At 52.5% G+C, this 17,161-nt stretch overlaps 1 protein-coding gene across 1 annotated transcript; it reads left to right on the plus strand.

The window, feature by feature from the left end:
- Positions 1-531: 531 nt before the first annotated feature.
- LOC129683545 (zinc finger homeobox protein 3) lies at positions 532-15,889 on the plus strand (the record flags this gene model as incomplete). The annotated part of the gene is given in 2 exon segments (XM_055616257.1): positions 532-6,007; positions 9,762-15,889. Coding segments are annotated over 2 exon segments (7,110 nt in total), but the record flags the coding sequence as incomplete, so codon positions are not given.
- Between the last annotated feature and the right edge of the window lie 1,272 nt (positions 15,890-17,161).

Raw genomic sequence — 17,161 nt, forward strand, 5'->3', positions numbered from 1 at the left:
ATATATATATATATATATATATAACATAAAAGCGACCATAAATGGTACCACAAGATTGGTAACCTTCATGGGAGGGGGAGGGCGCAGCACACCTTAATCCCAGCACTTGGGAGGCAAAGTCAGGTGGATCTCTGTGAGTTCAAGGCCAGCATGGTCTGTATAACAGGAGTTCCAGAATGGCCAGAGCTACAGAGAAACCCTGTCTTGAAAAATCAAAAAGTAAAACAAACAAACAAACGGTAACCTTCAAACAACTTTTTATGAGACCGAGGCTTCTGGGTCGGTTAAACACTATTTTCAAGACTGTTAGGTGTGTATGTCACAGGTCCGTGATGAAGTGGGCCTGTGTATATCCTCCTGTTCCTCCCTTTTCATGTGACCTTGCTCACGTGCGTATCCTTCCGGCCCTGTGGAGGGACTCTGGCACTCAGCTGGGTGTTTCATAAAGCCTGGCTAGGTAGTCGGCCCTGGGTGCCACCCTGGAAACAAAGCCTTCTCTACCTGTGGGCTTTGACGTGTTTGTGTTTTACAGAAACTTCAGAGGATCTGGGAAAGAACATCTTACCGCCTGCAAGCACAGAGCACAGTGGAGATTCGAAGCCCTCTTCCGTAGACGCCAGCTGCGTGAGGGAAGACTCAGGCTTCCTGTGCTGGAAGAAAGGGTGCAACCAGGTTTTCAAAACCTCCGCCGCCCTTCAGACCCATTTCAACGAGGTGCACGCCAAGAGGCCCCAGCTGCCCGTGTCAGACCGCCACGTGTACAAGTACCGCTGCAATCAGTGCAGCCTGGCTTTCAAGACCGTTGAAAAGCTGCAGCTCCATTCTCAGTACCACGTGATCCGAGCCGCCACCATGTGCTGCCTGTGCCAGCGCAGTTTCCGGACTTTCCAGGCTCTGAAAAAACACCTGGAGACAAGCCACCTGGAGTTGAGCGAGGCCGACATCCAGCAGCTTTACGGGGGGCTCCTAGCCAACGGGGACCTCCTGGCGATGGGGGACCCCACGCTGGCCGAAGACCACACCATAATTGTCGAAGAAGACAAGGAGGAGGAGAGTGACCTGGAAGATAAGCAGAGCCCCACGGGCAGCGACTCCGGGTCGGTGCAGGAAGACTCGGGCTCAGAGCCAAAAAGAGCGCTGCCCTTCAGGAAGGGCCCCAACTTCACCATGGAGAAGTTTCTGGATCCCTCTCGCCCTTACAAGTGCACCGTCTGCAAGGAATCCTTCACGCAGAAGAACATCCTGCTGGTGCACTACAACTCCGTCTCGCACCTGCATAAGTTAAAGAGGGCCCTCCAGGAGTCGGCCACGGGCCAGCCCGAGCCCACCAGCAGCCCGGACAACAAGCCATTCAAGTGTAACACCTGCAACGTGGCCTACAGCCAGAGCTCCACCCTGGAGATCCACATGAGGTCGGTGCTGCACCAGACCAAGGCCCGGGCAGCCAAGCTGGAAGCCGCGAGCGGCGGCGGCAGCAGCAACGGGACCGGGAGCAACGGCGGCGGTGTGTCCCTCAGCTCCTCGACCCCGAGCCCCGTGAGCACCAGCGGCGCCAACACCTTTACCACCACCAACCCGAGCGGTGCTGCCGTGGCCCCGAGCTCCAACCTGCTGAGCCAGGTGCCCACGGAGAGCGTGGTGATGCCGCCGCTGGGGACTCCCATCGGCGCCAACCTCGCTTCCCCCGCGGAGCCCAAGGAGGCCAACCGGAAGAAGTTAGCAGATATGATCGCATCCAGGCAGCAGCAGCAGCAGCAGCAACAGCAGCAACAGCAGCAACAGCAGCAGCAGCAGCAAGCGCAGACGCTGGCCCAGGCCCAGGCCCAGGTCCAGGCCCACTTGCAGCAGGAGCTGCAGCAGCAGGCGGCCCTGATCCAGTCCCAGCTGTTCAACCCCACTCTGCTCCCCCACTTCCCCATGACCACCGAGACCCTGCTCCAGCTGCAGCAACAGCAGCACCTCCTCTTCCCCTTCTACATCCCCAGTGCCGAGTTCCAGCTCAACCCCGAGGTGAGCTTGCCGGTGACCAGCGGGGCGCTGACGCTGACGGGGTCAGGCCCGGGCCTGCTGGAGGATCTCAAAGCCCAGGTCCAGATCCCACAGCAGAGCCACCAGCAGATCCTGCAGCAGCAGCCGCAGCCGCAGCCGCCGCCTCAGCTCTCTCTTCCCCAGAGTCACTCAGCCCTCCTCCAGACGAGCGCGCACCCCGAGAAGAAGAACAAACTGGTCGTCAAAGAAAAGGAGAAGGAAGGCCAGCGAGAGCGGGAGGGGCCGGAGGGGCCGGAAGGGACCACGGGACCAAAGGAATCACTGCCGGATGCCTTGAAGGCCAAAGAGAAGAAAGAGTTGGCACCGGGGGGTGGTTCTGAGGGCTCCATGCTGCCTCCGCGCATCGCTTCGGACGCCCGAGGGAACGCGACCAAGGCCTTGCTGGAGAACTTCGGCTTCGAGCTGGTCATCCAGTACAACGAGAACAAGCAGAAGGTCCAGAAGAAGAACGGCAGGACGGAGCAGGGCGAGAGCCCGGAGAAGCTGGAGTGCGACTCGTGCGGCAAGCTCTTCTCCAACATCCTGATCCTCAAGAGCCACCAGGAACACGTGCACCAGAACTACTTCCCCTTCCAGCAGCTGGAGAGGTTCGCCAAGCGGTACCGGGAGCACTACGACAAGCTGTACCCGCTGAGGCCGCAGACCCCGGAGCCGCCACCACCCCCGCCACCGCCACCGCCGCCACCGCTCCCCGCCGCGCCCCCCCAGCCGGCCCCCACGCCGGCCATCCCCGCCTCGGCCCCGCCCATCACGTCGCCCACCATCGCCCCGGCGCAGCCCTCCGTGCCCCTCACCCAGCTCTCCATGCCCATGGAGCTGCCCATCTTCTCGCCGCTCATGATGCAGACGCTGCCCCTGCAGACCCTGCCTGCCCAGCTGCCCCCGCAGCTGGGCCCCGTGGAGCCCCTGCCCGCCGACCTGGCGCAGCTGTACCAGCACCAGCTCAACCCGACCCTGCTCCAGCAGCAGAACAAGAGGCCCCGCACCAGGATCACGGACGACCAGCTCCGCGTGCTGCGCCAGTACTTCGACATCAACAACTCGCCCAGCGAGGAGCAGATCAAGGAGATGGCGGACAAGTCGGGCCTGCCGCAGAAGGTGATCAAGCACTGGTTCAGGAACACCCTCTTCAAGGAGCGCCAGCGCAACAAGGACTCCCCGTACAACTTCAGCAACCCTCCCATCACCAGCCTGGAGGAGCTCAAGATCGACTCCCGGCCGCCATCGCCAGAGCCGCAGAAGCAGGAGTACTGGGGGAGCAAGAGGTCGTCGAGGACCAGGTTCACCGACTACCAGCTCAGAGTCCTCCAGGACTTCTTCGACGCCAACGCTTACCCAAAGGACGACGAATTCGAGCAGCTTTCTAACTTGCTGAACCTGCCAACGCGGGTCATAGTGGTGTGGTTCCAAAACGCCCGGCAGAAGGCCAGGAAAAACTACGAGAACCAGGGCGAGGGCAAGGACGGGGAGCGGCGCGAGCTCACGAACGATAGGTACATTCGGACGAGCAACCTCAACTACCAGTGCAAAAAGTGCAGCCTCGTGTTCCAGCGCATCTTCGATCTCATCAAACACCAGAAGAAGCTGTGCTACAAGGACGAGGACGAGGAGGGGCAGGACGACAGCCAGAACGAGGACTCCATGGATGCCATGGAGATCCTCACCCCCACCAGCTCCTCCTGCAGCACCCCCATGCCCTCCCAGGCCTACAGCACGCCGGCGCCAGCGGCCGCTGCAGCGCCCTCCGCGTTCCTGCAGCTCTCGGCGGAGGCCGACGACCTGGCCGCCTTCAGCTCGAAAGCAGAGGCCGGCAGCGACGAGAAGCCAAAGCAGGCCGACCCCCCCAGCGCGCAGCCGAACCAGACCCAGGAGAAGCAAGGACAGCCAAAGCCGGAGGCGCAGCAGCCAGAGCAGCCGGAGCCGAAGACCAACGCGCCGCAGCCCAAGCTCCCCCAGCTGGCCGCCCCCTCCCTGCCGCAGCCGCCTCCGCAGGCGCCCCCTCCGCAGTGTCCCCTCCCCCAGTCGAGCCCCAGCCCTTCTCAGCTCTCCCACCTGCCCCTCAAGCCCCTGCACACGTCTACCCCTCAGCAGCTGGCCAACCTACCTCCTCAGCTGATCCCCTACCAGTGTGACCAGTGCAAGCTGGCGTTCCCGTCCTTCGAGCACTGGCAGGAGCACCAGCAGCTCCACTTCCTGAGCGCGCAGAACCAGTTCATCCACCCCCAGTTTCTGGACAGGTCGCTGGATATGCCTTTCATGCTGTTCGACCCCAGCAACCCGCTCCTGGCCAGCCAGCTGCTGTCGGGGGCCATCCCTCAGATCCCGGCGAGCTCCGCCACCTCCCCCTCCACGCCCACCTCCACCATGAACACGCTCAAGAGGAAGCTGGAGGAGAAGGCCAGCGCCAGCCCCGGCGAAAACGACAGCGGGACCGGGGGAGAGGAGCCGCAGAGGGACAAGCGCCTGAGGACCACCATCACCCCGGAACAGCTGGAGATCCTCTACCAGAAGTACCTGCTGGACTCCAACCCGACCCGGAAGATGCTGGACCACATCGCGCACGAGGTGGGCCTCAAGAAGCGCGTGGTGCAGGTGTGGTTTCAGAACACGCGAGCTCGGGAAAGGAAAGGCCAGTTCCGGGCCGTGGGCCCCGCGCAGGCGCACCGGAGATGCCCTTTCTGCCGGGCGCTGTTCAAGGCCAAGACGGCCCTCGAGGCGCACATCCGGTCTCGGCACTGGCACGAAGCCAAGAGGGCCGGCTACAACCTGACTCTGTCCGCCATGCTCTTGGACTGTGACGGGGGGCTCCAGATGAAGGGGGACATCTTCGACGGAACGAGCTTTTCCCACCTGCCCCCAAGCGGTGGTGACGGCCAGAGCGTGCCCCTGTCGCCGGTGAGCAAGACCATGGAGCTGTCCCCCAGGACCCTCCTCAGCCCTTCCTCCATCAAGGTGGAGGGGATCGAAGACTTCGAGAGCCCCTCCATGTCCTCGGTGAATCTGAACTTCGACCAGACGAAGCTGGACAACGACGACTGTTCCTCGGTCAACACCGCCATCACCGACACCACGACGGGGGACGAGGGCAACGCCGATAACGACAGCGCCACGGGGATAGCGACCGAAACCAAATCTTCTGCGCCTAACGAGGGGCTGACCAAAGCAGCCATGATGGCCATGTCCGAGTATGAAGACCGACTGTCGTCTGGTCTGGTCAGCCCCGCCCCGAGCTTTTACAGCAAGGAGTACGACAATGAAGGTACAGTGGACTACAGCGAGACCTCAAGCCTCGCAGACCCCTGCTCCCCCAGCCCTGGGGCCAGCGGGTCTGCCGGCAAGTCCGGTGACAACGGGGATCGCCCCGGGCAGAAGCGTTTCCGCACCCAGATGACCAATCTGCAGCTGAAGGTCCTCAAGTCATGCTTTAATGACTATAGGACACCCACTATGCTAGAGTGTGAGGTCCTGGGCAATGACATCGGACTGCCAAAGAGAGTTGTTCAGGTCTGGTTCCAGAATGCCCGGGCAAAAGAGAAGAAGTCCAAGCTAAGCATGGCCAAGCATTTTGGTATAAACCAAACGAGTTACGAGGGACCCAAAACAGAGTGCACTTTGTGTGGTGTCAAGTACAGCGCGCGGCTGTCTGTACGTGACCATATCTTTTCCCAACAGCATATCTCCAAAGTCAAGGACACCATTGGAAGCCAGCTGGACAAGGAGAAAGAATATTTTGACCCAGCCACTGTCCGTCAGTTGATGGCTCAGCAGGAGCTGGACCGGATTAAAAAGGCGAACGAGGTCCTTGGACTGGCAGCCCAGCAGCAAGGGATGTTTGACAACGCGCCCCTCCAGGCTCTTAACCTTCCCACCACGTATCCCGCGCTCCAGGGCATTCCTCCCGTGTTGCTCCCCGGCCTCAACAGCCCCTCCCTGCCAGGCTTCACTCCATCCAACACAGGTGGGTCTGGCCCCAGCTGATGGTTTTCAGAGCTTGGGAGAAGCTCGGTCCTCTAATGTGGTTTCCCACACTGTGGGGCGGGCAAGCGTGAGGCAGGCGTCCCCGGAGCCAGTGGGCACCTGGATTCCTTGGACTGTCCTGCTTGGGGATGGAAGTGTCCGCTTCCAAGTCTCTCCTGAGGTCACTTTGGTGGTTGTCTGTTACTGAGAATCCTCTGCTAGACCAGTTTCCAGGGAGTGGCAAACCTTGCGGTCATGTGATCCCGCCTGTGTGGCCGTTATCACTAGAAGACAGTGGAATTTCCTAGCTAGGTCTGTATGTTGAGTCCTGTAGCAGCTGGCTGGAGAGGATTGAAATCAGCCCTTTGCCCTCACACCTGCAGCCTCACCCACGTTTTTGAGAGCAGGACTTCGCTCTTATGTGCTGGGTGCCTCCTCCGAGGGTTCTCTTGTCTTCAGAACAGTGACTAGTGCCTACAGGGACTTGGTTTGGATTCACCGACCAGGAACCTCGTACTGGGTGATGTAGTTTTAAGTTTAGACGCGAACACATTTAATCTTTCAGATATGTGACTAACGTGCACGCTAGGGATCCCATCTACCCTTTTGTTCTCCCTCCCCTCTCTCTTGCTCATCTGGAATCACACACGTTTGCTGCTTGCATGGCCTCTCCGAAAGATGGGGACTTTTTGCAGTTCTTCTGGCAGATGTTCCTTTGGCTCTCCTCATCTGTCTCCAGCCGCCTTCTCTTGGATCCAGCTGTCCCTCTTAGACTGGTCCTTTCTCTCAAGCATCCTGTAAGGGTTAGGCACACACTAGCAAGTAAGTCCAGACTACAAAGGCGTGTGCTCCCTAGTACACTCTAGCCCATCACAGCACCGCCTTGGCTTTCCAAGGCTTGAAGCTCCTGTTGCTCATTTCCCAGAGAAGTCCCGGGTTAAATTAACATAGTAAGTTTGGTGGTGTTTAACAGAAGATGAGCTACTGCGTTCCTGCGCTCAGCTTCTTACCAATGGGACCTAGAAAAGAAAGCCTCAGGACAGGGGTTTTTGTGTAAATACACAGACTGATGCTGAAGCCAGCAAGGCATAAACCTGAAAACAAACTCTGAGAAGTGGCCAGGCATTTGAACTCTCCTTGCAGCCCAGGATAGTGGCAGGAAGGCCTAGTATATATAATGATGTAAAAAAAAAAAAAAAAAAAAAAAAAAATGAGAGTATTGGGACCAGCAAGATGGCTCACTGGGTAAAAGCACTTGCCGTGCAAACCTGATGACCGAGATCAGAATCCACATAAAAATGCCAATGTGTTGGCGCATATCTGTAATCCCAAAATGCCAGATGAGAAGTGGAAACAGGAGATTGACCCGGAAGCTATGGGCCAGCTAACCTGGGTAGAGCTGGGCAGACATAAGAGAGACCCTGCCTCCACAGGGCAGAAGGTGAGAACTGATTCCCAAAAGATGTCCTTTGGCTTTCACAGTGCCACTATATGTTATATGTGATTCCACACACCCACATGTGATAATAAAAATTTCAAAGCAGAATTAGAATGTCTGCCGTACCCTTGTTTTACAGGTGAGAAATCTGAGGCCCAGAGAGGTCAAGGCCATTCAGCAAGCTAGGGTAGGAGCCAGAGCTCCCGAGCCCAGGCCTCCCGGCTCCCAGTGCTTCCACAACACCCAGCAAGAGCCAGTCAGCCAAGAGCTCTTTGCGCTGCCCAGGTTCTGACCACTTAGAGCAGAGTAGGGATAGAGAGGCATGCTCACCATCAGAGCAGCCAGATGTGCCAAAGTTGCCAGCCGCCACATCTGCTGCAGCTTGCAAACAGCTCCGGATCTGGCACGGAAGGGAAGGAACCTGTGTTTATCAGTCAGATGCTATACGCCAGGCCTGAGGCTAAGCTCTTACCACGCGGCCATTCGTTTCATCCCTGCAACCTTCCACTGTAGAAGGCCGAGGTTCCGAGAAGGGAAGCAAAGGTCAGACATCTGATGTAACCCGCACAAGGTCAGTCTGACTGCACAGTCACTGAGTTGCAGGGGGATGAAGTGCCTTGCCCAGTTCTGATCTTCCAGATCAGAAAGCCAGCGCCCCAGCAACAGTGCGAGGGCGCGTTGAGCGGCTGTCGAGTGAGGCCAGTGCAGGACTTGGTAAATGGCAGGGGTTCAGTTAAGTGTTCCTTAAAGTCTGGATCTCTTGGTAGTCCATCAGTTGAATACACACGGTCTCTGTGTAAGGCCTCCTGACCTGAATCTTTCTCTGGAAGCCATGGGTGTGGGCAAATCCACAGGCGTTCCTCCTGGACAGGCCCGCTGCCTACCGCCACACAGAAAGTCATGCCCGAAGCTTAGAGTTCGTAACCCCAACTCTGCCTCACCTGTGCCAGTTTAGCCAACAGGCCTTTGAACTTTCCTCGGTAGCCAGCCACATCTTCTTAGCTAGTCTCAGTCCCCAGTGTATGTTAAGTTGCCCACAGTGGCTCTTCCTGGGACTGGCAACCCTGCTCTTCTTTGATGTGGAGGTTTTGATACGCTGTATCATTTGAGCTGGCACAGTCTTCATCCAACTCTGGGCTTTGAAGCATTGGTGTCGTCCCCCCCCCACAGCTCCCATTAAGATGGTGTCATGCTACACAACCTCTACCTCAGCTTTCTGGGAGAAGGTGGTCCTGGTGAAATACTCAGGAGCTGTGAAGTGGCCTGTGGCAAACGTGGAGGTGGACGGGGTCTGCGTTATCAGGTGTCTATGTCTTCTTGGCATTTTCCACTTGTGAACCCTGCTCCTTCTCAGCACCCGCCATCTTGTCACAGCTGGGGCTTGGTGCCCTGTCCGCTGCAGTACTCTGTCCCATCGCCCTGGGCACAGCTGTGAAGGCCAGAGGCTCTTAGGCCCCGGGGTGGGTAAAGTTTTTGCGTGTAGTGGTAGGTTAGGGTTGAGCGAGCTCAGAGATAGACAGGACTGTTCGTTGGATGGTCTCAGGATTATATAGTCTGTGATCGCCGGCAAGCAAACACAGAGAAGTGACTGGGACAGGCCCAGGTACCTTGGGAATGGAGGGTATTACCCAGATTGTAACCCCACAGGCCGTGTTGTGTATCGTTTACACAGAGGCTGGAGGGGGTAGAATTCTGCCCCGGGGAATTACTGCTGCGCGTCAGAACCGAGGCCCTGGAGCCATTTCCCCGGAATGACGTGTTTTCTTCCTTCCCAGGCTCTTCCTCTATCTTCTCGTTCATCTTCTCTTCGCTCTCCTAAGGCGTCCACTCAGATGCAGTGGTGCAGACGTTGAGGCCGCGTGTAGACGCTGTTGTGACTGTTCCTGGGGCCTTGGAGTCCTGCTTGGGTTTTCTCCTGTGGCCATACTAGTTCTTCAGCACTTTGACCACAGCTTTGGTTTACCTGAGTCCCGGGTGCCAGAAACTAATCTGTGCCGGGCAAAATGAATGGAAATACACGACAAGGAAAGGTGGGCTAGTGCGTGCTGCCCTTGGGTAGAGAGATGCTACACATTTTCCTAAGTGGAGAAGCACGCAAGCTGATCCACACCTGTGTCTTGATTAAAAAAAAAAAAAAAGCATGGCCAGCTAACCCTGATCGCGGCAGGGTAGTCTTCGGAGAGGGCCCTTCAGGTTTAAACATCCATCCGTGTTGGTGCCAAAGACATGGGTGCGACGCCTCGAGCTTGTGACCTACCGCCCCTGTGGACTGACGCTTGATTTTTTTTTTTTTTCTTTCTGTCTCCATTCCCTTTAGCTTTAACGTCTCCTAAACCGAACCTGATGGGTCTGCCCAGCACAACAGTTCCTTCCCCTGGCCTCCCCACGTCTGGATTACCAAATAAACCGTCCTCGGCCTCGCTGAGTTCCCCGACCCCAGCACAAGCCACCATGGCGATGGCCCCTCAGCAACCCCCACAAGCCCAGCAGCCGCAGCCGCCGCCAGCAGCCCAGCCGATACCCACCCCGCAGCTCCCCCTGCAGCAGCCGCGCAAGGACAAAGATGGCGAGAAAGGAAAGGAGAAGGAGAAGGCGCACAAAGGGAAAGGGGACCCCCTGCCCGTCCCCAAGAAGGAGAAAGGGGAGGCCCCGACAGCGGCCACGGCCACCATCTCGGCCCCGCTGCCCGCCATGGAGTACGCGGTGGACCCAGCTCAGCTGCAGGCCCTGCAGGCGGCCCTGACTTCAGACCCCACCGCCCTGCTCACGAGCCAGTTCCTCCCCTACTTCGTGCCAGGCTTTTCTCCTTACTATGCCCCCCAGATCCCCGGCGCCCTGCAGAGCGGGTACCTGCAGCCTATGTACGGCATGGAAGGCCTGTTCCCCTACAGCCCTGCCCTGTCGCAGGCCCTGATGGGGCTGTCTCCAGGTTCACTACTGCAGCAGTACCAGCAATACCAGCAGAGCCTGCAGGAGGCTATTCAGCAGCAGCAGCAGCAGCAGCGGCAACTACAGCAGCAGCAGCAGCAAAAAGTGCAGCAGCAGCAGCAGCCCAAAGCAAGCCAAACCCCAGTCCCCCCGGGGGCTGCCTCCCCAGACAAAGACCCTGCCAAAGAATCCCCCAAACCAGAAGAGCAGAAAAACGTCCCCCGCGAGGTGTCCCCCCTCCTGCCGAAACCCCCCGAAGAGCCAGAAGCAGAAAGCAAAAGTGCGGACTCCCTCTGTGACCCCTTCATTGTCCCAAAGGTGCAGTACAAGTTGGTCTGCCGCAAGTGCCAGGCGGGCTTCGGCGACGAGGAGGCGGCGAGGAGCCACCTGAAGTCCCTCTGCTTCTTCGGCCAGTCTGTGGTGAACCTGCAAGAGATGGTGCTCCACGTGCCCGCCGGCGGCGCTGGCGGCGGCGGCGGCGGCGGCGGCTCGTTCCACTGCCTGGCGTGCGAGAGCGCGCTCTGCGGGGAGGAAGCGCTGAGTCAGCATCTCGAGTCGGCCTTGCACAAACACAGAACAATCACGAGAGCAGCAAGAAACGCCAAAGAGCACCCTAGTTTATTACCTCACTCCGCCTGCTTCCCCGATCCCAGCACCGCATCTACCTCGCAGTCTGCCGCTCACTCAAACGACAGCCCCCCTCCCCCGTCGGCCACCCCGTCCTCCTCGTCCGCTTCCCCCCACGCCCCCAGGAAGGCCTGGCCGCCAGTGGGCTCCCGGGCCTCGGCCGCGAAGCCCCCTTCTTTCCCCCCTCTCTCCTCATCTTCAACGGTTACCTCAAGTTCATGCAGCACCTCAGGGGTTCAGCCCTCGATGCCAACAGACGACTATTCGGAGGAGTCTGACACGGATCTCAGCCAAAAGTCCGAAGGACCGGCGAGCCCGGTAGAGGGTCCCAAAGACCCCAGCTGCCCCAAGGACAGTGGTCTGACCAGTGTAGGAACGGACACCTTCAGATTGTAAGCTTTGAAGATGAACAGTTACAAATGAATTTAAATTAAAAAAAAAAATTAATAACAAACCAATTTCAAAAAAAAAAAAATAGACTAACTGCAATTCCAAAGCTTCTAACCAAAAAAACAAAAAAACAAAAAAACAAAAAACAAAAAAAAAGGAAAAAAAAAAAAGAAAAAGCGTGGGTTGTTTTCCCATATACCTATCTATGCCGGTGATTTTACATTCTTGTCTTTTTTTTTTTTTTTTTCTTTTAATATATATAAAAAAAAGAAAAGAAAGAAAACACAAACCCTCACCCTATTACATTGTGCCCTTTTAAAGGTACTATTGGTCTGGGAACCTGAAGTCCGCAGGGCCTGCCTATTGTTGTTGGAGCTTATACCCTTGTATATTTGTACCCCTTTGAGAACTGCCCACCTTGATAGCACAGAGAAGCCCAGCCCGGCATGCACTGTATGGGAAAGCACTCCACCTCGTTACCGTTTTCAATTCCTTGCTATCTTAGCATTCAGATACCAATGGCTTGCTAAAAGAAAAAAGGAAAAAAAAAAAAAAAGAAATGTAATGTGTTTTTATTCTCAGGTCAATCGCTCACACTTTGTTCTGTTTTCAGAATCATTGTTTTATATGTTTGTTTTGTTTTGTTTTTCTCTTTCGTTCCAGAAAAGATTTTTTTTTTGTTTTGTTTTGTTAATTTAAAAAATGGGCAGAAAGTATTTCAAGAAAAACAATGTGAACTGCTTTAGCTTTCTGGGGATTTTTGAGAATAGCTTTTCTGCTGAAGCCAATTTCAAGGGGAAAAGTTAAGCACTCCCACTTTCAGAAGAAAGAAAAAAAAACCCACACACAAAGAGTGTTGAGGACTTGTAGCTTAAAAAAAAAAAGAGTTTTAAAAACTGACTTTCTGTATTTATGGTAGGTATGACCATTTTTGGTGTTGAGTAGATTGCTGCATTGGAAACGAGCTGAAGCAGTAGACTTAAACCCTTTGTGCATTTAGCTTTTGTGTGGTCCAGCAGCAGCTCCTAATTTGATGTTGTCTTGTTCATACCTAGTGGATAGGTTGCAATCTGTTGCTTCACCCAAGCTTCTATTCCTTGTGTCCCTTAATTCAACTTTGTCTCTCCCCCAACTCCCCCCAACTCCCATCTTCTAATCTCCCACTTAAAGTGGCTGCCTTCGTTTCTTGGAGGGTGGCTGTAGAACTATTTTATAAAAGCTAAAGAAAGCATTTCAAGAGGATTCTAGAGATAATCAGGATCCTCACAGATTATTTTTGGTTGGGGAGTTGAGACTCTGGAAGGCATTTAATTCTAGTTACCTGTGTCTGGTAGCCCTGAGTATTGACTATTTTATTTATCCCTCCTTTGCTTTTTATTTGTGCCCCTTCTCTTCCTCCTCCTCCTCCTTGTTCCTCTCTCTCTTCTCTGTCTCTCTCCTTCCCTCTCCCTCTCCTCTTGATCTGTGGACACTTCAAATATTCTTTTCTTGAACTAAGACATTCGTTTCAGTCTGTGTAATTGGGGCTGTGTGCTTTTCTTTCTAAGACGTTTTTTGGATAGAGATTTGGTCTTGGTTTTTGTGTTTGTGTCTTTTCTTTCCTCTCTCAGAAAAAGAAATTTCATGCTTTAAAAAAAAAAAAATCCAAAGACACACCCTTTCACTGCTGATGCAGAAAAGGGGGAAAGGGTTCTTGTTACTTGAGAATTTGTTTCTGATTTAAACAAACAAGACTTAGTTTAATAAAAGAAAGAAAGAGTAACACAAAAGAGTTCCCAGGTTGTCAGGCGCTTCTTCTGCACTCAGAGAGGCAGTCGTTAATGACAATTCCAGATACCAAAAGACGCATTTTTTTACTTCAAAGTTTTGTCCTTGTGTTAGGCAGTCTGAGCAGCGAGTGATCCAGAATGCAGCCAACAAAGCCAGATAGCAATGGAGAGAGAGAGAGAGAGAGAGAGAGAGAGAGAGAGAGAGAAAGGAAACACGTGCATGAGGCACTCGTGTTTATGTTAATACTCACATCCCTCCATCACAACACAGTGCAACACACACCCTTTTTCATCTTAAAAAAAAAAAAGGTCCGAAATTTGAAAGGAAAACTTAGTGCTGCTAAAACTTAAGTTTTGAAGACACATAGATGCTTTGCTATTTCACGTTCACAGCCAAACACCAACAGACACAATGTCCCTTGTCCCCAAAGTGTGATGAAGTCCCTCGCCCTCACTCTCTTCCTCATGTTTCAAAGGGAACTTTGAAGACTGTGAATCCAGGTTCTGCTGGCCACCTTCCAGGCTTCTCCCCCGAGCTGAAGCCACTCATCAACTTTGCAAAAGACTGGAGCATTCCACGATCTGAAAATTGTCATTTTTCTTATTCTTTTTTTTTTTTTCTTTTTTAGCCGGGACTATTTTTATGAATTTGTTTTTAGTTAAAGAGTAGATCCTGAACTGTTGTACATATTTCTAACTAGGCTGATGCACAGTGCAAATTCCTTTTTTTTTTTTTAAATTTTTTTGAAAGTAGAAATACTAAAAGAATACCATCTTAACTATTCATATCAGTATCCAGTTGTAGCATAAGGTGTCAAAAACAAGTACGCAAAACACTTAACTGTTTTAAATAGCTATTTCCTTTTAACAAGAATTCTTGTATTTCTCCCTGTGTTTTGAGATGAACACTTTTAAATTTTAAAGTTGTACAGTTTTTTGTTTTCCATTATTTTATCTTGTTTGTAACTCTATGAAATATATATATATATTTTTTGCCATTTAACTGTTGTATGTTACTGTGTCTGTATCTATAGAAAAAAATGTTTGTTTTGGTTCTCTGTGTGATACCAGTTAACAGTTTAACACTAGCTTTACCTGTCAAATTCTGCTAGGTCTTCTCTGAAAACTGTTATTTTTAAAACGATATTGCTTGGTAATAGTGCAATTTCTACCCTCCCCACCCCCCCAACCTCAAGTTTCTTTGTAACCCTGCCAGCCCTTGCCCAGTGATTTTTGTTTGTTCTGTTTCAAGCTACTATCATCTTCCATCTGTGAGGCAGAGTGGGCATCGGTGTTTCACTGTACCATGCCTTGACCTGTGGGTGTGTTTGGCAGCAGTAAGGCGGGCTGGGGTAGGACTGCTCAGCATGCTTCTAACCCACCCGTGTTCCCCAAACGAGGTGAGTGACTATTTCAGCCTGGAGTAGCTTTCCTCTCCGGTCGCGCCACCCACATGTATGTTCCGTCAAAGAAGAAACCCTCAGCACCAGCCCAGAAATAGCAAAGCAGTCAGTGATGGTGAAGACCGGAGGGCAGACAAGAGCCGGTCACGGCCGTGTGGCCACAGTGTGTGTCACAGCAGCACAGAGCCTGAGCTTACTTACTACAGCGCTCAGCTGTTTAAACGGATCTCACTTGGGAGAGCTTACTCCTGTCTGCTGCTGGAACGGGTGGTTGAGTAGACCGTCTCAACTCACTTTTAAAATTAGTCCGTAACTCTCATTGGCACTTCTTTTTTTTAGCTGAGGGCAGGAATTCCCCCCCCCAACCCCACCGCACCCCGTTCCTTCATGCTGTGGCTCGATGCTAGACACTACTTGGCATACAGCACCAGGATACCTGTCAGAATTGGAGTTATTTCACGCGTCCTTTCTCCATCCCTCCCTAAAGAAACGTAAGAAGGAACACACACGTACAGACACACGCTTACTGCATCTTGGAAGTTTGTTTTTTGGTTTTTTTGTTTTGTTTTGTTTTTAATAATTAAAAGCTATTTAAAAAAAGATGAATGTGGCCAAAGTTTTACACAATTGAAAATAAAGTAAAACAGGCGGCACGTGTTGAAACCTGAGTTTATCAGGCATGGCAGGAAGTTGCAGGAGAGAGGCAATGACTCAAGCCAGTGCACTTGATGTTCATGGACATATATTTTTTTTAAATAATAAATTAAATTAAAACATTTTAAATAGAAGCATAAAATTGAGTTGGTTGTTTGTTGGCGCTGAGATACTGCCCACTGTGAAACAAAGCTTTGACTAGTTTTTGTTTTGTTTTGTTTGTTTACTTTCTTCAGGGGGGGAGGGGGGCCAGTTTGGGTAGGAAAGAAAGCATAAATGAACGTGACCCTGAGGTAAAGAGGTATATGAACAGCCTTTGCAATGTACAAAAAACAACAACAAAAAAAACCTACAAAAAAAACAAACAAAAACAAAAAAAAAAAAAAACAACAAAAAAATAGAGCAAGTGAAACCAAAAATGATGTTCTTGGTGTTTTTTCTATAATGTAGTCTTGTTAGCTTTTTTGTTACTGTAAACGATGCTGATCCCTGAACTGTACCAAAATACATGGAGACTAACAGAACCACAAGGAACTCTCAACCTGAAAAAGAAATTTGTCACAAAAACTTTGTTGTCATAGTTAAGTTGATTGTAGATGGTAATTGAATATTACTCCTTTGAAAATATTTCATCAAGTATGTTTCCTGCTCATTGTGATACATTAAAAAAAATATGAGCAAAAAAAGTCCTTGTCTGGTACCAGATTTGTGTGCATGTATGGGAACATCCATGAAAGAGGTGCCCGAAGCTGGGGAGAGTGTAGACTGCATCGGTGTCCTAAGGCCGTGTGTGCCAAGTGTACTTAGCCCAAGGTGCGTGAGGAGGCACATGGGCCACAAATACTCTCCTGCGTCTTTGTACTGGCTATCTTACCGGACTGCGCAGAGTAACCTGATGCCTTGGAGGGGTCCTGCTGCAGAGAACCCTCGTAGTTAACCTGGTTTTCTAATGGAGATACCTGTTACAGCTTCAGGCAAGGCCATTTTGCTGATGGTCAGGAGATAGAGCAAGGTTCAGTGTTTCTAAAGTGGGAATTGGAGCTAGTGTTTACAGCAGAAGGAAGCGAGCGGTAAACTGAACTAAGTGGCCAGGCAGTTTACTTGTCCTAGCAAAGGGCTTGTCGCAGCTTCTGGTAAGAGGATTTGGGGCAGCCGTACTGGAGAGCATGGGACTCAGGCCCAAAGCTCCTCACGGAAACCTTCCGCTCTACAGTGGAATGCTTGAGAGTCGCTAATAAGGAGCATATCCATGAGTGAGCCCAAAGGCCTTTGATTCATCTCTAATTTATTAGCCACTGCTGAGAAATAATTTCAAGAACTCCAGCAGCTGGGCTTGGGCGCCACTGCAGCCTGGCTGTGTCCTTGCAGGGCTGCCAAATCAGCCCTCAGCCAACTGGAATCTCTTCTTCCAGGGTGTCAAGTTAAAGAGCCCTGTTCCATTGGCTCAGACAGCTACTGTCCCCCCCCCCCCCCACACACACACCTTGGTTTGTGCAGCAGTGATCCTGTTAGCTCAAGATCTCAGTCTGCAAGTATCACAGGCATTACTTGGACACTAAGAAAGCTGCTTCTACAAGCCAGTGCTCGAAGCTCTGTGTCAGACAAGTACTGTCACTGCCCCCAGAGAAATCTGGCTATTTCCCCAGGCATTGGATGTTTTGGTGTGGCTGAAAAAAAAAGCAGATGGCTGCACAGCTGTGCCACTCATCTTCTCAGCCCATGAAAACCATGCCATACGATAAGAGTTACTAAGAGCCTAGACCATCATCTCTGCCTTTCCATGCCACAGCTGGGGAGATTGAGTTGTTTTAAATAGAAGGGTTTTGCATAGACTGCCCATTCTTCCACAGGTAAAGTTTTACCCAGAGAATTGGTAGAGTTGGGTTAGAAACCAACAACATCTATCTATCTATCTATCTATCTATCTATCTATCTATCTATCTATC

This window comes from Psammomys obesus, unplaced genomic scaffold (assembly GCF_907164565.1).
Source record: "Psammomys obesus unplaced genomic scaffold, mPsaObe1.curated_primary_1811, whole genome shotgun sequence".
Taxonomy (NCBI): domain Eukaryota; kingdom Metazoa; phylum Chordata; class Mammalia; order Rodentia; family Muridae; genus Psammomys; species Psammomys obesus.